Source organism: Tyto alba, unplaced genomic scaffold (genome assembly GCF_018691265.1).
Source record: "Tyto alba isolate M040663 unplaced genomic scaffold, T.alba_DEE_v4.0 Super-Scaffold_3, whole genome shotgun sequence".
In the NCBI taxonomy this organism is placed as follows: domain Eukaryota; kingdom Metazoa; phylum Chordata; class Aves; order Strigiformes; family Tytonidae; genus Tyto; species Tyto alba.
The window spans coordinates 7,430,345-7,454,111 of NW_024881304.1; the positions used below are offsets into that span (position 1 = coordinate 7,430,345).

The 23,767-nt window shown below is 43.8% G+C and overlaps 1 protein-coding gene across 6 annotated transcripts in view; it reads left to right on the forward strand.

Annotated features, from left to right (window-relative positions):
• The first annotated feature begins 4,451 nt into the window (after nt 1-4,451).
• CHCHD6 (coiled-coil-helix-coiled-coil-helix domain containing 6) overlaps nt 4,452-23,767 on the forward strand; it is a 115,640-nt gene continuing 96,324 nt past the window's right edge. For 3 of the 6 annotated variants that reach the window (XR_006165985.1, XM_042799790.1, XM_042799791.1), the window contains exons 1-4: nt 4,453-4,640; nt 6,694-6,826; nt 8,039-8,108; nt 10,314-10,458. Coding sequence is in view for 5 of the 6 variants with exons in the window: in XM_042799790.1 (XP_042655724.1) it covers nt 4,551-4,640; nt 6,694-6,826; nt 8,039-8,108; nt 10,314-10,458 (438 nt within the window). In the remaining variant the exon portion in view is untranslated. Of the gene's footprint in view, nt 4,641-6,693; nt 6,827-8,038; nt 8,109-10,313; nt 10,459-23,767 lie in introns of all 6 variants that reach the window. The other 3 variants (XM_042799794.1, XM_042799792.1, XM_042799793.1) reach the window with 3 other exon arrangements.

Consider the following 23,767-nt stretch of genomic DNA (forward strand, 5'->3'; position numbering starts at 1 on the left):
AACAGTCTGTGGAGGCTGTACTACTGTGCATCGGAGCTCACAGGAAAAATATAAGTTAATAACACTGAATCAGGGCTGAGTTTTAAAAAGCAGCCCCATGAGGTAGGTGCATTTTCCATCTGCACCCTGCTTCATGGCTCTGGCAGGGTTTTGGAGAGTGCTGTGAAGGAGGAAGCTGACTGCAGATGAAGGTTCCAGAGATGTTCAGGTGATTGAGGCAGAGCAGAAGCCCATGATGAATCCGAGCTGTCAGTATTTAGTAACTGGAGACTCTCAAACACCATAGGTGTGCTAGAATCAAGCTGGCTGTTGTTCTAAGTTGGGAGGCAAGTGGGAGACAGATGTGTTTCTCTGGCCGTGTATTAGTCTTACGTTGCAGGTCAGATCTGCAGACTTCTGCTGGTCTGAATAGGTTTTATGGCTTGATATATTGAAAATACTTAGGTGCCTGCAGTGCGTGGTTCATTTAAAGACTGCCTGGAACTTCTTATTAACCTCTTCCATGCTGGAAAAGGGAATACTGTTGTCTAAGCTGTCTGGCATGCAGTTTCAAGACATTGTGTTCCAATCCAGGGACTGCTCAGCTGAAAGCTGTGTCAGGCTGGTTTCTGGGATGTACTGTGCTCTGCAAGGATGAAGAGGTATTCCTCTAGCTTTGGGGGTGCTTTCCTACCTGAGTCCTCCAGGTAGGTGGAGATCTGCTATAAACAATAGTAACTTTCCACTAGGGATGGTAGAAAGAGAGAATTTGTAATGTTTGGGGACTGTGTAAATCCCTTGCTCCAACTCACTGCTGTTCCTGAAGGATATTGAGGTAAGAGTTTCTGGGGAATCATCATTCAGGGTGCAGTGTGGAGGTGCTAGTTTGGATCATGAGCAGGCAGGGGAAAGCATTTGCTACCAGGTGTTCCCACTATAGAGAAAGAAAGTTTGGGTAAGAACATGAAGTTCATATTGATTGCCAAAACTATGCAGGCCCTTTGCTTATCTCTTTTTGTTAATGAGCAATGCAGCCTCTGTTTTGCCTGTGGACTTTGCCCTGCAGGACTCTAAGTAGCACTGGCACCTTAAAAACAAACACCTGCCTCCCCCTCCCTTTTTTTTTTTTTTTTTTTTTCTTTAATTTACTTTTGAGGAAAAAGTCTTCTGCTTGTCTGTGCAAGAGCTGAATTATCTGATGTAGGTCAACAGCCTTTCACATTTCCCTTCCATGCATTGACTGTGTAAGGGCTGGACAAGCAACGGGCCAAGTCAGCCCTTGCCACGTTAGAGAAATGTTCCATGCTCCTCCCATCACTTGCTGTGAATCGGCCTGAGCCACGCTTGCTTACTCTAAAAGGGATGGATGACATGGTGCCTGCATTGCCCTGCTGCTGCTCCTAATGCTGCTTACAACACCGACCCCGAGCTGCTGTTAGAAAGTGTGGGGAAATCTGCAAAGCTTCCCTGGAGTTGGTGAGCCTTGGACAGAGCCAAGAAATATGAAGATCTTAAAGCAGTTGAGAAATAACGGAGCAACTGCTTTTCCGTCCCAAGGAGTATTTGCTGTCTCTCAACACCCTGACCGAGGGGACTTACCTGCCCTCCTTGGTGATGTGAAGAACACGTTATGAATTTGCCTTTTTATCAGCTGAATTCAGTGCTGAAGGATCACCTGTGCTGGTGGTCGACATGTCCATCCTGTCCTTTGCTGGCAGGACTCCAGTATTTCTGGAGCGTCCCACATTCTGCTGCTGAGGAGCTTCTGCGCTAGGTCATGGACTGACCTTCCTCCTGTTGTATTTTTCTGTATATATATAATGCTTTGGGCCATATTCAAAATGGTCCTTGAGCAGAAGTGTGTTATGTGGGGGGGAGGGGGGTAAAAAGAGAGAAAATACAGAATAAATGTATATTTTTGTTTGTAAAAAATAAAAAATTAAAATTGTTTGGCATAAATGGTCATATTTTTTCTCAAATGATTTCTCAAATGATTATGGAGGAAAAAAGATCTTTCAGCTTATTTTTTTTAAATCCATGAAGAAATATGGTAGCTAGTAACAGAATAACATGTCCTTTTGTCAGAGATGGATTTTTTTCCTTCTTGGAAGGCTATTACTAGGACAGGAGATGACTCTGCAGAGAGTGGTCTCCAGGCCCTATATAATTGTCAGTGAAGCCTTCGATTCTTTTCTTGGTAACTAGATCTTGCTGCTCCTGGGCCTGTCTAGCACCAGGGGTCTTTGCTATAGGATGTCTTTCTCTGCTGTTTGGGAAAAGGCTTATGTGGAAGTTGGAATTGACTCTTGCTTATTTCTTGTTTGGGCTTTGAAAGGAACCCTGTGTGTCAGGGCTGATTTTCTGGCTGCAGGCAGGTTGTGATAGCTGCTGAGTAACAATTAAGTGTGCTGGCAGTAATCGGCACCCGTCAGGTTCTCTTAGGCAGGGGTGTACAGGCTGGGGAAGCGGGGTGAGCTATGTCATCTCTACCTTGGGCTTGGGTCTTGCCCTTGTGCAATAAAACCTTTCAGAGCTCCTTCGAGGCTCCCTGCAGAGAACTGGGGATTGCCCTTGGGGATGCTACTGCTGGAATTAACTTCAGCGTCCTCTGCTCCTGCGTAGGTGGAGAGGCACTTAAGTTGCTGTACAGCTCCTCCACCGTTACCATGGCTGCTTCTACATCAGTGACCTGCAGGGAGTGGGCGCTGTTGGGTGTCCCTAGGCTCTTGGGGATCACAGGAAGGCACGGCTGTAGGTGTGATGTGCAGTTTTATTTGTCTTTGCTCACTCTCCCTCCTGGATCTTTGCAGCTGATGCTTGCCACCTGGCTGCAGTCACACCTGAAAAAGGCCTAAGGAAGGATGACAGGAATAATCAAAATTATGGGAAGACTTCCAGGGGAGTAATTGCAGGGTTGAGAACTCGGCAGCCTGGAAGCGCAATGGTGCAGGTCTGTGAAACCCTGAGAGCACAGAGGAGGCAAATCAGGAGTGACTGTTCATAGGCTGCTTCAGTACAAAAACTAGGTGCCATCAAATGAAGTTAAAAGGTGGCAGGTGAGAAACAAGAGGCTGGTGAGAGTGTTCTGGGAGGGATCATGGTTTCACTTTAGCCAGACCTTTGCTATTGTACTGGGTGTGTGCAGTGCTTCTGTACTGCAGCGCAAACAGCTGATGGTACCATGATGCAGTGCCCTTGCCTTGAACTCACGCAATGGGCAAGTCTCCAGCATCCAAGGTATTATACAAATAACAAAAATATTCCCTGCTTCCAGGAAGATGATATAGAAGAGGCCTGGATATCTTGCAGGGGTAGAGTGTTCTAAATACTCCCTTAAAGCTGGCCAGAGTCCCACTGCTGAGTCGAAGCTGTGGTTGCCACATTAATTGCAATGAAGAATAAGCATTAAATGGTTAAAACTGCTCTGATGCACTACTAAGTAGTAGATAAGCAGTGTGGTGATACCAAGGTTTTGTCAACTGTCTAGTCACAAATGCACAGAATTGTACAGGTCATCATGTGGACTGTATTTCTGGGAACGCAGAAAGTTTGGAAATGATCCTTCAGAGCTGCCAGCTGCTTGTGTGTTCTGTTATCTTCTTTCTCATTCCGTCAGTTTGGGCTGGGGATGGGCCATACCCGGCATCGGGGACCGTGTCTGCGGTGGCCTGACCCACGCAGGGCCCACGCGTGTGCCTGTCGTGGCCGGTAACGGCACAGTCAGTAGGTCTTGCTGGAACAGGGTGGCTGAAAGGGGCAGGGGCGAATTCTGCCCCGTAGAGCAGCTGCTGTAAAAGCGATTGGAAGTTGTGGACCGTAATTTTGTTTTTCATCACCAGAGAAACATGAGCTGATGCGTTGGGGTGGTGAGCTCCCTCCAGGACCGTGGAGGGAAGTGGCGTGTGCGCAGGTGGGCAAGGGGGTTCCTGGTGGGTGAGGGGGATGCCCTGGCTCGGCTGCCTTGGGGGTGCGATTGTCCCTGAGGGGGAATTGCCTTGGACACCCACGGGGGCTCATCAGCCCATGATGGACAATGCCTGGCTGGCTCCTCAGTCTTGGAGCTAGGAGGTAAGCTTCCTGCCTGCCTGGTTTATCTTCTGCGTGGTTACCTGTGGTTTGGTTTTCCCTCTCCCATAATTTTAACCCAGTAAAAGGAACCCCGTGGGCTGGGCATATCGCAGTGGAAATTGACGCGGTTTGAAGGCGTGGAGGGTGGGCGCAGCCCTCGCCGCGGGAGGGGAGGAGGAAGGCTAGCGCGCCCGGGGACGCTCCGGTGCCGCCGCGGGTACTTCGCAGGGCGGGGATAAAGAGGAAATCTGTCCCGGAGCTCAGCTTTCCCCGGGCCGGGCCAGGCCGCCCGCGCCGCTGCCGCCGCTAGCCTACAATCCCCAGCCTGCCCCGCGGCCCGCCGCCAGCACCACGCCGCGCTATTGGCCGCCGCGGACCCGGCCGCCAATGGGGCGCCGGTATGTTGGCAGGCGGCGGAAGGGGAGAGGCGCTCTTGGCGGCCGTAGCCCGGTGTGAGTGGGGGGCGGGGAGGGAGCGGCGTCCCCAGCGCCCGCCCCGGCGGCATGGGGGGCAGCGAGAGCAGCCACGGCGGCAGGAAGGTCTCCTTCGGGCTGGACGAGCGGGAGCAAGTCCGGGTGCTGCAGGGCATCAGGGTGAGGCGGCCCGAGGGCGTGCGGGGGCCGGGGATGGGGGCAGGGAGGCTGCGGGGGGGCTGGGCGGGGGAGCGCGGTGCGGGGCTGGAAGGGATGAGTGGGGAGAACCAGCGAGGAGGAGGGGAGGAAAAACTGGGAGCTGAAGGAGGAGGGGGTTGGAGAAGCGATGGGGTGACTGGAGAGTGGTGGGAAAGAGGGCTGAGTGCCTGAGCAGGGCTTCTGTTGAGCGGTGACACACCAGCCCTTTATCTCCCCTTCCCAACTCTGCTCTCGACCCTCTTTCCCTCCTCGCTGCTTGATGACCCCAGCTTGCCCCTGCCTTGTGCCTTGCAAGCAGTTTGATGCTAAAGGCACTGCCTGGCTCTGAGGGCATCCGAGAGGAGACACCTCTGCCCTTAATGGTACCGAGAGCGTTGGCAAAGCACCACTGTCTGAGCATGCAGGGAGATAAGAGACTGTGGGGATTAGCGAGGATGAGGGGTGTTTCCAGGAGGGGCGGTGGGAAGCTGCTTCTTGAATTTTGATCAGAAATCTATATGTATGTGTTGTGAAAACAAGCCCTGGAGAGTGATGGTGGTATCGTTAAGGAACATTTTTTTCCCCATCAAGATTTCTCTCCCTGTTTTTTTTTTGTCAGTTACTTAAGGTTTTTTTGGTTTTTTTTTTTTTTGTATTACTACCATAATTTTTGTTGCTGTTGCTTCGTAGTTTTATCTGTTTTCCCCCAAAGATTTGTCAGAGATGAGATGAGCTTGCAGAGTGTTTTGCAGTGGTTACTTATTTTTCATCCCATTTTGACTAATCGCTTAACAAAAGTTAACTAAGATTATGCCAGTCTCCTCTTCAAAGTGTTTGATGGAGGTAAAGTTGTTCTTCTCTCATTTATCTTTACAGGATATAGGCAGGGACCTCTTGAGGACTCACCCTCACCTACTATAGATGTAATTTTTTCTGGTGCATTATTTTAGTTAGCTGCTTCATCAGCTAGATGCAAAAATGTGGGTTCATTGTTACTGGTCTGTTTATGACCTCTAGGAGGTCAAGATGAAGATGCTCTGTATACCTCATGATAGCTGATTAGGTTAAATGAGCTAGAGTCTTTGTAGACCTTTCTGTTTGACTTCCTGAACTCAAAGTTTTTATTTTCCTACTTTTTTTGTTTTTTTTTTTTTTCTTTTTTTTTGCTGAGCCTACCCTTAACTAAGTCTGGCTTTTTACACATTTGTGTTTTTAAAAAACAGTTCCCATAAACAGGAATTCATCATGATAGCAATGTATAAATAAGATGTTAAAAATGATATTAAATTGGGTAGCAGTGGCATAGCTAAAAATACGTTTTCTACTGTGACCAGCCTGGGTGGGGAAACATCCTCATTTCATTTTGTTCTGGAGCCAGAACAGTCAGCACAGAATCTCTGTTCTTGGGGGGACGAAGGGTTTAGTCTTGAAAGTGTTGTGAGAAGCCCCTTGGGCTGGATTGCCAGAAAACTTCAAGCTAACTTTTCTTTCTTTGCCATGGGTTTGGACCCAAGTAAGGGAGTGAGAATGAAGTTGAGATTGCAAAAAATGTTTGCAGCCTTAGGTGAACGGGAGGGCTGTGCAGCTGTTTGCTGCTGTATGGTTTGCTTCTGCCACGCTGAGCTGGGGTAGCAAGCACGGGGGGAGAAGGAGGATGGATGGGATGGATTTACAGCCTGCTCAGTTCCCTTCCTTCCACTTCTGGTAAACGTGTCCCTGCTCAAGGAGATGGCTTGTTTGGTAGTGCTCTCCACCTTCATTATGATTTGTGGAAGATTGTCATTGTCCAGTGAAGCCTTTAGGGTCAGTAGATTAGAGGTTTTATCACTTACTGATAGGGTGCATTTTTTTTTAAATGTAAAGTAAATGTACAGTTGTTGACCATCTGGATTCAAAGGACCATGGCATTGAAGTGAGGTAACTGGCAATACTTTTGCAGTAGCATGGAAACTAGCAAATGGGAAGCTTTTATGATGAAATATACATACATTAAGAATTGACTTGATTGATTCTTTCCTGTGTATGTATGTTTCAGCTTTCTGAAGATGTAGTGAACCGAATGAAAGAATCTCCTCAAAGTAAAAGGGACAACCAGAGATCACCCCGTTCATCCAATGGCACAGCTTCATCTTTACCAGCTGCAGAAGGGAAACCCAAATCTCCTACAGGTACTGTCAGTCCCTGTCAGGTCTACTGACTGTTTCGACATACTTCTCGGAAGTGCTGCCACTGGATGTTATATGTATGCCTGTTTTTTCAGGACTATCTTATTGGGAGAGGAGCACTTTGATTAGCCTGTAACATTTTAATGCCTGTAGATATAGACATCACTGAATGCCTTGGATATTATAGTCCTGTGATGTCCACTTTATGTTTCTGAAATGTAGCTGTGTAATCTGGCAGTTGGAACAGTTGAAATGTTATGGTTCTAGTTCTGTCACTGTGTGACCCTAATAAAGACAACTTGTTTTTTAGGTCCTTTCCTTCTCCATCTTTGGATTACCACCCTTCTCAGATACTTTAATGAACTTGTATCACTTTGTGAACATTCTAGGATTTCAGATGAACATGCATTAAGCAAGACAGAAATTTCTTATTTTATCTTTCATTCCTGGCAAGATGCCTTGTTGTTCTTTGCATTCACAGGGAGTATATTGTGGATGGGTGGGGGAAATACTGATTTTTGTTCTTTTAAAATAAACTCATAGGGAAGGATAGACTGACTAAGCACAGCTTGCCAAATGGATGATGATAACTTAATTTCTGAATTGATCTTTCTTTACAGGTCAGAATACTATTTGATTTCTCTTGGTTCTCAAATACACTTTATTGATACATGCTATTAGTGTGGATTTGTTTAAGGCATCCAGACTAACATGAAGTTAGGGAACCAGGCCTTTGCTTTTAAAGATTTGCTTGCTGTTAGCCTACATCTTTCTTGAAAGTGGATTCAGCCTTTTGGAGCCTGAACTCCATCAAATAATTTAATCTCCACTTGTGTGATCCCTTGTAATTACAAGGAAAGCAGGAGATCAAGGGGAAGACTTAATGGAACTAGAGGAAGGAAGTGGAAAGTACATCTAAAACCATGCTTATGTTTCAGTATAAACCAGGGTTTGAGGAGTTAACGTTCTTACCTAAAAGTTTTTGTAGCATGCCTTGTTGAAGATGATGCTGTCAGTGTCTCTGTTTCATGAATTCAAACTCCATCCATCAATGGAAAACTTAAATTTTCTTGAGACTTTTCAAGGTGTATTGTTTTTTTCTCTTGGTGGAATAACACTTGAATATTAAATTTTCCTCTTCTCAAAGAATTTATGGTGTGATGAAGGACTATGTTTTGTACTATAGTTTTCACAGGTTTCTATTCTTCTTTTTAGGAATCCAGCCACCAATGGCAAGTGACTCTGATCAGAAGTCTTCTGCTGCAGAGCAGGAACTCTATAGGAGGTAAGGTGAAGATCTTGAAAAAGACAGTAGTTTGGCACCTTTTGGACTATAGAAACATAAAATGTTTAACTTCAGTCCAAGTGCAATGATTGTATGTTTTAATGCCTGAGAATCCCCTTTGAAGACTTTTTCAGTTAAGGGCCATGTAATGCATTTTTTTTAGGGAAGCCTGTTCCTTAACCAAAAGGAGCAGTTAGGGGAACTGTGTGCAATTGGAGTGATGGTTGGAAAAACAGGAAGGACCAGTATAATGAGTTGGTAACTACAGAAAACTTGTATGATGTGCATTGCGAGACACAGAGGATAAACGAGTATAGTTGCCTTTTCAGGGACAATGAAGGAGCCTAAGTGTTTGATACTTCCCATAGGGATTTTGGAATCTCAGACATGGTAATGGGTTTAATTCAGTTTGTAACTAAAATAATCAGATCTGATATACCTGATTCCATTCTTTCTTCTTTTCCTAGACTAGATGTAATGCCTGTCAGCCAGTACTAGAGTGCTATGAATTTTTCATCCAAGGGTATTTTAATTTATTAAGATAGAAATACCTGTGAAGATGAGCGCAAGGGTGAGGAAAAAGAAAAAATTGCAAAAGAAAACTGTCCTCCTCTCTGACGGAACCACAGCAGTCTCCTAGTTTTAGGCATTGCAGAGCAGTGAGAACTTCAGTTCTGTGTAACGCAGTAGCTTTCTGTTCTGTTTGTTGGCCTGATCTGTCTGTGCGTCCTTAACGATGCTGTAAAGATTGGTCTTCTGCTGCTCTGATGGTGTCCTTACTGTGCTTATAGCCTAGGTAACAATGAAAATCAGTCTCTATGTGTATGGTGTTTTTTGAGTATTGCAACTGACTGACCAAACCTGTTAAAACCCTGTTGCATCAATCACACACCCTTACAAAAGTCAGAGATGCAACCAAGGAAAGTCTCTGGAGAGCTGTTTCACTTTCTTGGGCACTGTGGAATTGAAATTGTTGGCAGTTTTCAGTGCTGAGCTACTGAACTGCATCCCAAATGCCTGGGAAAAGGAGAGGTTGGGGCAGAAATGAAGTGGAAATGTAGGCAGGGAAGACAAGCTTGTATTTTTGTGTCTCAGCTGTGGAACCAGAACCAGGTCTGAATGGGCTGAAATGCAGCCTGAGAAAGTTTGGAGATGACACCAAATTGAAGGAAGGGTCACTGTGCTGGGGAGCAACATTGCTGCTCAGAGGGACCTTGGCAAGCTCAAGGCATGGGAGAAGAGAGGCTGAGGGAACTGCATTGACTTAGCCTGGCAAAGAAGGGGGATCCAGTTGTTTTCAACTTCCTAAAGTAGTAAAATAGGGACAGTGCCAGACTGTTCTCAGAGATGCACACTGAAAGGGCAAGAGGCAAGGGATGTATATCACAGCAAGGAAATTCTGCATAGATGTTGGGGTGGGGGGAAACCCCAAACAGTCAGTGAGTACAGTAGAGCACTGGAACAGGTCGCACTGAAAGGATATAGAATCTTCAGCCTTGGGGATAGTCAGAGATTGACTGGAGAAGGCCCTGAGTGACCTGATCTAACCTTGAAGTTAGTTCTGTCTTGAGTAGGAGCCTGCAATAGATAACCTTCAAAGGTCCTGTCTAACCTAATTTATTCTGTAATTCACTTCAAGTTAATCTCTCTGCTTGCATGTGGAATTTCTAAGGCTTGAATTGGATGAAATTTCCTTCATGGCAGTCTGAGATTTGGGTGTCCAGGCTATGGATGTGACAAGGCTGCTTCTCTCAGTGCCGGTGCTGCATGCATTTTATGTGATTTTTCTTTCCCTTGCAGAGCAGAAGGGCAGCATTGTCAGATAAGTTAACTCCTTCTATTGTTGTATGTTCCTTGATCTCTTCCAAAGCAGTATGTATTTATCTAGCTAACCACTTTCTATTCTCACTGTTTTCAAGTGATAATTACATAGTTGAGAGCTACGTATAACTGAAGTATAAGCTTATATGGTGCTAAGTTTGCTGTTGTTACCAGAGCTTTACCTCACTGAAGTTGCAGGTCATGTTTAAAGTTTGTTGAACTTCTGAATTCCTGCTGATATGAAGGAGCTGTGAGCAGACTTTGTATCTCATACATTATGGATTTGTGTTTCAGCTCTAGGCAGGGATAGTCCACGCTAAGCCATAACCCTGTTGCCAAAAGTCTGCTGATCACCTTCTCTCTCTGCCTTTGGTGCTCATACAGGTATGAACAAGAACAGGCGCTGGTCCAAGAGGAGTTGCTCCGGCTGGCCAAAAGAGAAAGGGAAGCAGCCAGTGAGGCCTTGAATACTGCCCTTCAGCGGGAAAGGAACAACACTAATGAAGAGAGGCAGAGAGTGGCCCAGCTGGTGAGTAACAAAAAAACCCAGTATGTTTCCATGCAGGACAGGCTAAAATATCTCTGCTTGAGAGACTGCATTAAATGTCATTTGTGTGATGAGCTTGGAAACTTCGATTTAGGCAGAAACACTCATCACCTCTTAATTCATTACTTTTGGCTTACAGTGTAGCTGGCAAGCTACAATTGCAGTGTGTTGTGCAGAGATGCTAAGGCCAGTCTGGCAGGGAAAGGCATAAACAATGACTGTACTGGGAACAACTTCACCTGTAGCAGGTCAGTGTGGTGTGTGTGTATATGGGGTCACTGTCTGAGTTAGAGATCTCTCTTCTAAATATCAAGTCTATGAAGTGGATGTTTTGATATATACAAGATCAGATTCTACTGACCTGATCTATCATGAAACTTTGCTCTGTTTTTCTGGAGTATAATTGTTCAAATACCGAAATTAATAAAAAGTAATAATGAGTTCTGTTGTTTGAGTATTTTATGATTCTGGTAACAGAAGAACCGTTATAAAGCTGTCACGTATTGTAACATATTGAAGAAGGCCTAAAATTGATTTTTAGGGACCAGGAACCATAAACCCCTTTTGTATGTACCCCTGACTCTCAAACCAAGTCTGCCTATTGGGCAAGAACAGATTATTTTTGGAGACATCTTGATGCAGGTCAGGCAAGTTGGTGTTGCTGAGATAACCTGTTTGGGTTATTGTCATACCAGTGCTGAAGAGGCAGAAGTACCACGAGAAGAGACTGAGTAGAGCAAAAGGCTTATATCACTACAGTAGATTGGGGTTGTCACTGGTGCTTAATATTCACAATACTATTTTATATTGTGGTTTTTTTTTTTTTTTTTTTTTTTTTTAACTAGTAATGTTACTATGGCAATGGTGTACTGCCCTTAATGCAGAATTTTAGTGGAACTGCCACTTTTTCCTGACCTGCAGTGATATGAGTTGTTAGAGTGTGACAGTAAGGTGGGACTATGCTTGCCACGGTAAGATCAAACTGCCTGTTCAGTTAGACTGTGAAGTTGAAACTTTGAGAGAAATAGACAAAGAGTAATCCTCCTTGCCAGGTACATACTGCAAAGATGGTTTAGGGAGAGGACCAACTTGAGTAATGGTCTTTATTGTGTTTCTTCCATCCTACTGATCGGTTGCATGCAGTTGATTTAAATAAAGAATCCTCCTATGAGCATGTTTTTTTATATGTTGAATGCTAACAGGCTTGGCTTACCCAGGCACGTGTCTTCTCTGTGAAGCATTTTGAGGTTATAATATGAGGAAATTTTGCAGGGCTGAATAAATAAATTTTATATAGGAATGGCAATAGTGGTTCAGACAGAAGGTCCTTCTAGCAATTGCCCATCTCTGATAGTGATTCATAGCAGCTGCTTGTGGGGAGCAGAAGAACAGAGCAGGTGTATACCAGTATTTCCCACCAGTATACCCTTGCAACTTCTGTCCTCCTGGGGCTTAGAGGCTTCTTCAGGAAGGTTGCATTTTCACCTTGGTGGTTAACAGTCCTTAGTGAAATTGTCTTCCGTTAATTTGTCCATTTGTGTTTTTGGATGTGTTTGTGCTTTTTGACTCCATGATAATGTTTGTATGTGGTTGGATTGGTAGGTCTCTGGGACTGCTTTCCTGGATATAGCCTGTGAATGGCTGCTGTGTCACAGGAAATGTCCTCTGGGCAGGTTGTACCCTGACCACAGGGCGTTGCATGGCTGCTGGGCTTTAGAATAGTGGTGTCTTAGACAGGTGACTGCTGCTCCTCTGCACAGGACATCTGGGTCAGCAAATGCAACATTAACTCTCTTTCCACTAGAAAGACAATATTCTCTTTATGAATGCAATTAATGGACTTCTGTAAAGAGGGAGGGAGGAAGCTAGTGAGTTTGTTGTCCAATCTAAAGATACGGCCTGTCTGAGAAGTAGAGCCCTGCCTTCCTGCAGTGAAATGTAGAGTAATCCTGGAGAAATGCAATTAGCAATCAGGCAATATTTGTGAAGTGTAGGGAGGGCACCTCCAAAATGAGTTGGGCCTGACCGCTAACATACAAAAACTGTTCTCTTATCTGAGTTAGTTTTTAATCCTGCAGCGTCGCATAGCCAGATACTGCATACTTGATGCTCTGCAAAAATCTGATCAGGATCTCCTTGTGTAACCCGTAAAAGATAAACGGGGACCATGGAATGTTAGCCCAGAATGTGGTGCAAGAATGAGAAACTGTTAGATTTCATTGCTCTTTAACTATCTCCTGATCAGTCATAAATTTAAGATCTTTAAAAATGGAATAGTCTGGCCTGTCCTTGTAAAGATGAGGTCAAAGCTATTGTCTATCAGCTTCTAGCTGTCTTCCTAAGCCAGGAAGTGGTTTTGCCAGCCTTTTAAATTATTGGGATACCTATCAGACTTTCTTTATCTCAGCTACAGTTTCCTTCTGGGCATGGTTATCTTATTGTATTGACTCAATCCTACCCAAATTGTATCTGTCCATTGTCTTCCAGTATTGTTTTTTTCCTTTATTTGGAATAGAGCTTAAATGTTTCTTGCTCACTCTTCTGTGTTTTAGACCTAGTGTATGAGGCAAATAATGGGTGTGAGCTGCTCTTCCATCTCTTCTGTGTCGGTCTTTCAGGTAGAAGATAGTAGTGGAACTCTAGGTACCTAGTGGTAGGCCAGGTGCAGATGGTTCTGGAAATTATCTGCTTAAATTATTAAGGGAACATATTCCAGGGTTGTTTTTCTGGTGGTTGTTGTGACCTACTAGGGAAGCCAGAGATAAATGGGGCAACTCCTATGAAAGAAATAACAAATGAATAATTTTCTTCTAGCAGCACTTAATTTACTAAAAATTGAAAATCATGCCACATATAATTAGAAAAGTTTAGTTTATTTATTTGTTTATTTAATATTTGCAGTAAGATCTTGAGCTGTCCTGTGCCCTTAACGTATCAATGGTTTGGTGATTAATAGCCTTCTCTTGTACAGTTGTCTCCAGTAGTGCTGCAATATTATCCTTTAACCTTACCACTTGTAGACCATAAATCCAAATATGATAGCTGTATTTTGAGATGATTTAATTTTCATTGTGTTGAATGTCGCTTGTCATTTAATCTGTTCTTTGTGATTTTTTGATTCACTGACTGTTATTATTGACAGTATTGCTATGAAACACTTCATCAGTCTTATTATATAGTGCACATTCCTGAAGAGAGGATGGACTAGTGCTAACATTTGATGGGGAACTTGCTGTCAGCTTCTGGGGCCAGTTACTTCATCATTTATGGGATAGGGTGCAGATTAAAATTTACTGTTGTTTTTTTGTTGTAGTTTGTGTGGGTTTTTATTTTTTTCTTTTTTTTCCTCTTTTCTTGAAGTGGTGCACTGGTTACAAGAGGGATTTAGAGTTAAGTGCTTGGATCTTGTTCTTCATCTTTGTCTTAATCCTTTTTTATGACTTTGAACAAGGTACTTAAAACCTAAGGTATCTAGAAGCTGAGTAAAACTCCTTAAAGTTTTAGTTTAAGCAGCAAAACAACTCGGTAAGTAGAAACACTGCAGCATTCACTTCTCTCTTTGAATGAATATGGCTTTTGATTAACCATGGGGGACAGACTCAGATGGAAATAGTCTGCTAAGATGCTGCAGAAGAACTCTCACCAGTTTGTATTAAAGATAAAATGTTTTGTTTGTTTGTACAGCACTGCAGGATTGTGGTGCTGACTGGACTCTCTGAATAATTTAATGCTGTGGGCACTTACAATACAACAAGGATTATATGTACAGTACTTCACAGCAGGGCCTAGGGTGTTTAACTAATGCTTGTAACATACCTTAAGTCTCATGTGAAATATCCAAGAACTAATACAGCTATCTGTAAATCCTTTTATATTTCTAGCATGAGGAGCTTCCGAAGTTGTCATAGTCAAGTTATTTAATTGCTGTACTGTGTTGTGAATAGTCTCACCTTTCCCCTGCACCAGGAGTCTTTCCTTTTTCATTTCTAAAACCTCTTCTCTCAACTTCTCAGTTCTTTTGGCTTTCTTTTTTTGCCAACAAAAGAAACTTTGCAAGCAAAGCTGCTCTTTTTTTATCCTTTCTGCTTTTATAATCTCCTAACGCTGTGCAGCATGTGCAGCATATGTATCATGAGCCTCTTGGAGCCAGTGACTCCCTGCCTGATGTTTTTTGCTGAAACCTTTGAGACAAATCAATGTGGAATGGGGATGGATAAAAGCAGAAGCTGGGGGGGGGAAATAAACGCGATTAAGCGAAGACATCTCATTACTACTCTAGAAAGGGAGGATTATAACTTATAAAATAGGAGGATCTCATTTAGGGGCCATGTGTGCCTGTGTTATCAGGACAGAGGGAGAGCAAATAGAATAAATGAAATTAATACTTTGAAAAGAAGCATTACCCGGATTTGAGAATAGAACTAATATGATTTGTGCAAAGCCCTGAAGTTCTTATCTCCCCACTTAATACCCCTAGGATAATGGTGCTGTCAGAATTATTGACCAAAAGTCATCGTCTTCCTTCCCACTTGGAAAGAATGAGTTCAGAAATGGGGTGATGGTAGGACAAACTTTGCACCATGATCTGCTTTTTCAGACAAGGCTGATGGGCATTGGTTGTGTGAAAACAGACTGGACACAGAATTCCTAGATTGCTGGGAAAGCGTTTCTCCAGCTTATTGATGATTGATGGCTTACTATTCCCACTGTTCCTGGTCATGCCCAGCTCACAGGCTTGTTGGATGGCAACTTTTGCTTTCTGATGGCTCCAGCATTGCATAGTTTTGATTAATGTGGTCTGGAATATAAGCATGGGAGGAAATACAAGGATTTGGAGTTTGTCTCTGGTTGCTCCAGTAGCTGATGATAACTGGTCATAGGCTGTTGGATTCTTTCAGATAATTTCTTCCCCGGAAATGTCTTTGCTCTTGAGATCCTCTCATCTCCTCATCTTGATTCAAGAGAGAAGGGCTGAAGGAAGAATGCATGACGGAATGCCTTTGATCAGGGCAGTGGTTTTTGATTTGATATTGGTGTTGTCTTGTGAGTGTGGGATTCTGAACTCTTGGGCTTTGCCTGTGGCATACTTCAGACACTTATACCCTTGGTTTAGTGTATATTGGTCTGCTGACATTTTAACTGATATATTCTCCATTTCAAATAACATGGAGGTAAAATTGCTTAAAATTGCTGAAAGCAGCATAAACAACCCATTCATAGATTGATACAATGGGGGAGAGTTTTGTTGGTAGTAGGGGAGTGATTAGGTGGAGCAGTGTTTTCTTTTTGGCCCTGTAGGGTTGGAGGAATGATCTAATTGGCTCATTCATTGAAAGTTTTCTTTAGATTTCTGGTAATTGATGAAACTTCAAGCCAATCTTGCTTATGTTTTGTGTTGTTTTTTTTTTTTTTTTCTCTCCTGTGAATTGACCACTGTTGTTGAGCAGGATCAGCTGTAGATACAGCTGAGCTCGTACTGAAGATGGCTTTAGAAATGGTGCTGAACATGATTTAGTTTTGTTAAGGCTTTCATTTACTTTGTGATAAGCTGGAGATCAGCTTCATCCTGGCTGATTAACCATAGGTAAGCATATCTAGATAAGTCTGGGTTTTTGTTGTGCATAATCTCCTATCATTGTGGTAAGCTGGAGTGGCTGGCTCTGTGTTTGAAACTGTGACAGCGTGAGGCCATCGGTAAAGTGAGACTGCTGTTTTTGAGGTCTGGCCTCTATCGTCAAAACTTACAATTTTTCCCTCCCTATCTGAGTTGATATAATGTCTCTGTGATCTTTGCATTGTGGTTTGGTTACTGGTCACATCAGGGCCAGTTTTGTTGGTCCTGTTTGCTCTGCAGCTAAAATGTAGCACACTCCTTTTCTTTCTAAAGGTGCAAGCCTATATGTAGAAAATAAGTTGGTTCTGGGAGTAGACATTGCTAACACAAATCTTGGGGTTTAGGGTTTAGTGGCTCTTTAATTTCTCTAAATATTCCCTGATTGATGCTTTTTGTGAGTGAAGCAGAAAACATTGGTTTAAATCAGAAAGTATGGAGGCTTGTTTTAAACGATAGTGCAAAATGAAGAATAAGCCCATTCATTTATTTTTCTCCAAGTTTGACTTGCATTGATGTTACAGTGATTATCAACGAGTACCTACATGTGTTTACTAAAGGAATGACACTTCTTTTTTTCAGATTTTTATGTTTTCTTTAGAAAATTGCTGCTGCATTTGGTTACTACAACATTAATTCCTATGTAGAGTGTGGGTACCACTAGCTGTGAGGGCAGTGCCTCCTGATGAGTGTTGTTCCCTGCAGCCTGGCTATTTGCAGAGCACTCACATACCTCCCCTGGCGCGTGGAAAGCCAACTAGGGAACTCTGACTAGGTTAGCAGGAGTGGTATTATCTTTAGCTAGAAGTTGCAATACAATTGTTTTCACTTGCTTTCACTAATGGAATAAAACTGCATTTTAAATGTGTTGATGCAAATGGAAAGATTTTTTTTTTTTTTTTTTTGTTTAAGCCTTAATGATTTATTAAAAAACGTCGCAAGCTATTGGTAGGGGGATTTAAATAGCTCAGCTGAGTAGCTTGTTCCTTCTATCCCTCTTGTTCTTGCCATCTGAGCTACAAGATACTTTTCTAGATTTTTCTTTGAAGAAAATGTATTCATGTATGGAGTCTTAGTGATCTGTTATTCTATAGTCTCTGGCCAGAACATCACTCCTTTTCCCCCACTGCTGGGTTCCTCTTTGACTGCTACCTTCTACTAAAGAAGTGGGTGCATTTCTGCAGTGCAGGGATTACTTCTTTCTGTGAAACCATTAAACATTTAAGGGGTCATTTAAGCAGTCCCTATAGAAAGTAGTCTTGCAGTATTAAATGGTAGACTTTGGAAAAGTTTGCATTAAATTTAAGCTTGGGGTGGTGAGGATCTACATGTCTTTTACATCCAGCAAGCTAATAACTTCCGGTCTCTGGAGCATCAGTGAGGTCTAAATTTAACTAAAGCAATTTTGGGGAATGTGTATTAAAACAAAGCCAGACCAAAAGAAAACCTCCTCTTCATCTTCTCTTGAGGGAAGGCAAAGCTGTTATCTGGCTAAGGGTAAGATGCTACGTATGTACTCCTTATTTTCCCTGCTACTGCTGCTATGATTTGTCAGACTTTTACAGCATTTTTTTTTTTTTAACAACTTCCAATTTCTGCAGCTAGTCTTTTATCTCCTGACTGAAGGTTAATTTGTGTTTGGAGAGCTTTTGCAGATTTCAGCAGCTGATGGTCGTTTGAGCTTCTCATTTTTGTAGTCTCTTCAGCTAAGGGACCTTATCACAAGGTTGGCCTCTTTAAATCCTACAGCTGCAACAAATTAAAGTTGTCTGTGGTGCTGCCTACTTCCCCGGTCTTGCCTTCAATTCTCCTGTGTCCATGCTTCACACTTTTTTTTTTTGTCTACCAAGTTCATATACTCCACAGGAACTTCTTCCAGATTCATTTGTTCTGGCTTAGGGTTACTATAAAGCCATTCCATTGTTTAAGAAAAAAAAGATAAGATTAGCCTTCCTTTCCTCCTCTCTATAACTATAAAATATTCAAATCATAAAGAGAATAATATATTGCTATTTTTCCATGAATGGTCTGGCAAAGCTAGTAGTGCATCTTTGTTATTTTACTGTCAGACTGCTGTGGAATAGTAGAATTCTGCTCTAAGTTTGTAGCTAATTTTTAGGGTATAAGCAACAGAGATTTGGTAATGCATCATGGTGTTTCAGTGGGCTTTCCTTTGCTGTGAACCAGTATTAGTCAAATGCGGTGTGGTTTGTGGTATGAGATTGTCATAGGTATAAAGGCTGAGAGAATGTACATAAGAATGTAGTTGCCACTAGCTTAGTTAAACTTTATTTTTGGATTATGACTTTGCTTGTCTGTGTTTTGAGTATTTGGAATGTAACATGTATCTAACTTAGTATTTGGTGATAGCTTTCCGGTATTCATTGTGCTCTATCTAAAAAATGGCAGTGTTTGAATCTTGAATCAGTGATCCTTCATCACTGAAAATTTTCTTGATGTTTCTGACTGGAAAGTGTTACTTAAAAAGAGAGCAAGATTATGAATTTGAAGGATTAATATAATAGCTAGGAAATAAGTTTGCACTGAATGGAATAACTAGATGCTCTTGTACTCTCAGGTGATGGGGATGTGAAGCAGGTGACCTGACATGATGTAATTGCTGCCATATTCCCTATATGCCATGATAACTAACTTCAGTACTTTGGCCACCTTTACTTGGAATCTTAATGTGTATGTCTTGATATGATCCTTGTTGACAGCAGGGGGATGGTGAAGAAGATACCTGAGATGGGCAAAGTGTTCTGCATCGGATGGCAGTGAAAGAGAGAAATGGTACATGGCTCTCTCAGGGTCTCAATAAGGAAGGCTGACAAGTGGCATAATAAAATAGCTGTTTTAATAAGGTAGAATAGAAAGAGAACTATAGATAGCAAGTAAATCATAGAATCAGAATGTTTTGGGTTGGATGTGACTTTAAAGATCATCTAGTCCCACCCCCTGCCATGGGCAGGGACACCTTCCGCTAGACCAGGTTGGTCAAAGCCCCGTCCAACCTGGCCTTGAACCCTGCCAGGGAGGGGGCAGCCACAGCTGCCCTGGGAAACCTGTGCCAGTGCCTCACCACCCTCACAGGAAAGAATTTGATCCTTGTATCTAATCTCTACCCTCTTTCAGTTTAAAACCATTACCCCTCGTCCTATCCCCACACTCCCTGATAAAGAATCCTTCCCCACCTTTCCTGTAGTCCCCTGTAAGGTCTCCCTGGTGCCTTCTCTCCTCCAGGCTGAACAACCCCAACCCTCAGCCTGTTCTGACAGGGGAGGTGCTCCAGCCCCTGACCATCTTCACAGCCTCCTCTGGACTCGCTCGAGCAGGTCCGTGTCCATGTCTTTCTTACGCTGGGAGACCCAGAGCTGGACACAGTACCCCAGGTGGGGTCTCACGAGAGTGGAGCAGAGGGGGAGAATCCCCTCCCTCGACCTGCTGGCCACACTGCTCTTGATGCAGCCCAGGACACGGCTGGCGTTCTGGGCTGTGAGCGCACACTGCTGGCTCACAGTCAGTTTTCCATCCACTAATAACCCTAAGTCCTGCTCTGCAGGGCTGCTCTCAATCCACTCCTCACCCAGCCTGGATTTGTGCTTGGGAATGCCCTGGCCCATGTGCAGGACCTTGCACTTGGCCTTGTTGAACTTCATGAGGTTTGCATGAGCCCACCTCTCCAGCCTGTCCAGGTCCCTCGGGATGGCATCCCTGCCCTCCAGCGTGTCACCACACCACACAGCTTGGGTGTCATCAGGGATCTTGCTGAGGGTGCATTGATCCCACTGTCTGTGTCGCTGACGAGGATGTTAAGCAGCACCAGTCCCAACACCAACCCCTGAGAGACACCACTCATCAGTGCTCTCCACATTTTATGTCCCTTCAGGTACTGGGAGCCCTGCTTTCATGCAGCACTGAAAAAAGCTGGCTGGATTTTCCCATAGCGTGCTGTGCAGATAGAGATGGTCCTCCTTTTTCATCAGTTGAGCAATTATATTCTTACAAGAAAACAACTCTGTTCGTAAAGGATGTTCACATGAGAACATCTTGCTGCTCTTTTAGATAAAGGGAAGGTCCTGCAGGGGCCAGTACTGAGGAGCAGCTGCCTTCGTGCTGCTCTGCTACCATGCCGAGGAGCCTGTGCAGGAGAAGGGCAGGCGGGGAGGCTGTGCTGTAGCTGTGTGTGCAGCACAGCGCAGGCTGTGCTTGCCCAGGGTAACTCTTCTGTGGATCATCACCTCCTCGATGCACAGGGTTTGCCCGGTCAGGAGCACTACGTTCCACCTTTTCATCCGTATAGAGTTTACCTTTCTCAAAGATAGGTGAGTTACAGATTATATTTGCAAGCTGTTCAGATAATAGGAAGTTTTCTGGTGGGCTGGAATGTTATCTGTGTGATAACACCTGTCAGTGCACGGCACAGACTGGCATGGGGCTTTCCAGTGGGTTCCCATACAGCAGCTGCTCATGGTAACATATGGGCTTCTCACGCCTGAAGTACCGGGCCCAACAGAGCAGATGTGTCCTGTTCAAGATCACATTTCCTCAAATACAATGTCTTCTACAAGTCTACTATTACAAATAGCTTTGTTGGATCACATTAGAAGATGAAACTGAGTATGTGGTATGATGGGAGTAATTAAAATAAGCACTGATGTTATTTCTTTATTTCTCACCTTAAAAGTTAAAGCAAGCTGATACAAAGCGTAAGTTTCACTGAGGCTTTTTCCAGTTTGTTTATACCCTCTGCTACAATTGGGCATCCTCAAACCTGCTTCTATTTGCTGACAAAGTTTATTTTCATTCTTATTTGCTTCCCTCTCCCTACCTCTTTCTTTATCTTTTTACTTTCCCAAAACTGCAGGATGGTTTGCTCCTGCCGCCTCCTTGTTGGTGGTGTTATCAGGCACGTGTGCAGCGGGTGAGATTGCAAACGCCACTGTTCTCTGGGATTCTAAGCATCAGACAATGTTTTACACGGCGTCCCATTCTCTAGCTGGCTGGTTGGACATGATGTTGGTACCTTATCTTCATGCTGACACACACTGGACATTAATAGAAATACATTGCTGAGGCACATGTGTGGAATTTCAAGCAGCCTTTCTAGCTGTGCTTTAGATAGTCTATTGTGTGCTTAACCTCTTGGAAGAGGTTTTGATGAGAAACACAATGTTAACTCTTGGGCGGCTGGGTGGACTCTTAGAGTTTCTTACTATAGTCAGCATAATAGCTTCCTAATTGCATGTTGCTTATGTATTTTGGAGTTTCAGCAGTTTTAAGCCTATCTTTCCATGGGCAATATTCCTCTTTCCTAATGCAAATTTTTTAAAGAAGAAATAGGTATGTGTATTGCACGTGGGGAGGAGGTAGGAAATATGTGCTGCAAAGGGAAGTGAGCTGCCAGCACCCTTGTTTAGCTTTGTCTAAAGTCTGCTCCTGTATTATTTTTTGCTCTTTGATTGCCTTACATCAACTGAAAAAATGACCTGGATGCAACTGCTGCTGTTTGCCAGGAATTCCTTTTGCTTTTGGAGCACATCAGAATTTTTATTGTTTCCTTTGTACTATATATGTATACTTTCTCTACTTGTTTGTTATGACCATCTGCAATTATGTGTATTATTTATGGTACTGAGTAAAACATGATGGAAAGTAGCTACTTAAAAGGACTCTACTAAGGAAGAGGAAATGAGCTGATCACTTTCTCTTTGATTTTTAGACAATGAAAATAGAACACCTGCAAGCTTATGAGGGAAGGAATTAGAGAGTTAGCTGGCTTTCTTTTTCCTGTCTGTGTGTTACATTGGGGGTTTAGAGCCTTTTTAGCCTTGAAGACTTTGTGATAATGGGCAAACTTGAAGGATGATGCAGTAGGAGTCGAGAGTAAAAATTGATCAAACAGACAGATAGAGCAGGGCTATGTATAATTACTGTCCAAAAGACAAAAGCTCTATAGTTTAATACCTACTTGAATAGTACATTAGACTAAGGATACATTTGTTAAATAACCAGTGCTCTTCCAATTAGGACTGAGAGCTTGACACGTACATTCACTGAATCTTCAGCCTAATGCTTTTGCCATGGAAAAAGTGGTTCACTGTCTAGCTAGATGACTTAAAGCCCCTTTCTTTTTCTAAACATATAGACTCGTATCTCTTCTCTCTCCTTTCCCATTCTCTCCAGCCTCTGAGCAGAATGGATATGTTCCCGTGTTCATCTTGCTATAGCTGTAATTGGCACTGTCAGGCTGAAACTGTGACTCCCCTCTGTAGCTTCCGAACTTCCAATACACAAATGGTTCCTTACAAAAGCTGTTCTTTTCCCAGCTGAGGACCTGAGCAATCAGTCATTTTTTGTATTTTCATATGATAAGCTCTCTTAGTTTAACTGCTAAATGTGGAAAAAGGGGGATTGGGAATAAGGGTGTGTTTATAAAAAACAAAGCCAAAACAAAAAACAACAAACTACCACAAAAAAAAGCAAGCACCTCAAAAAACAATAACACTAACAAGGAGGTTGTTGTTGAAGGCTAATGTGTCTTTACTATGGGTAAATGGTGGCTGACAAATTTGGTGGCCTTCTATGACGGGTTTGCAGCATTGGTGGATAAAGGAAGAGCAACTGCTATCGTCTACCTGGTCTTATGCAAAGCATTTGACACTGTCCTGCACGACATCCTTGTCTCTAAATTGGTGAGAATGGATTTGACCGATGCACCACTCCGTGGATAAGGAAATGGCTGGGTGGTGGCACTCAAACAGTTGTGCTCAGTGGCTTGATGTCCAAGTAGAGAACAGTGATGAGTGGTGTCTCTGAGGGGTTGGTGTTGGGACTGGTGCTGTTTCCCACTGTCCGTGTCGCTGACGAAGATCTTATCGATGCACCCTCAGCAAGATCCCTGATGACACCCAAGCTGTGTGGTGTGGTGACACGCTGGAGGGCAGGGATGCCATCCCGAGGGACCTGGACAGGCTGGAGAGGTGGGCTCATGCAAACCTCATGAAGTTCAACAAGGCCAAGTGCAAGGTCCTGCACATGGGCCAGGGCATTCCCAAGCACAAATCCAGGCTGGGTGAGGAGTGGATTGAGAGCAGCCCTGCAGAGCAGAATTTCGGGCTATTAGTGGATGGAAAACTGACTGTGAGCCAGCTGTGTGCGCTCACAGCCCAGAAAGCCAGCCGTGTCCTGGGCTGCCTCAAGAGCAGTGTGGCCAGCAGGTTGAGGGAGGGGATTCTCCCCCTCTGCTCCACTCTCGTGAGACCCCACCTGGGGTACTGTGTCCAGCTCTGGGTCTCCCAGCATAAGAAAGACATGGACACGGACCTGAGCAGCTGTGGCTGCCCCTTCCCTGGAAGGGTTCAAGGCCAGGTTGGATGGGGCTTTGAGAAGCTTGGTCTAGTGGAAGGTGTCCCTGCCCATGTCAGGAGGGTTGGAATCAGATGGTCTTTAAGCCCCTTCCAATCCAAAACATTCTGTGGTTCTGTGATGATATATCTAGGGTGAAGCTGGTTCCAGGCAAGTTACAAAGATATTGCTCTTCCTAAGGCGAAGTGGAAGGTGTCCCTGCCCATGGCAGGAGAGGGTGGGACTAGATGATCTTTAAGGTCCCTTCCAACTCAAACCATTCTGTGATTCTAACAGCAAAAACTCATGTCACCTGCAGATGAACTTGCATGT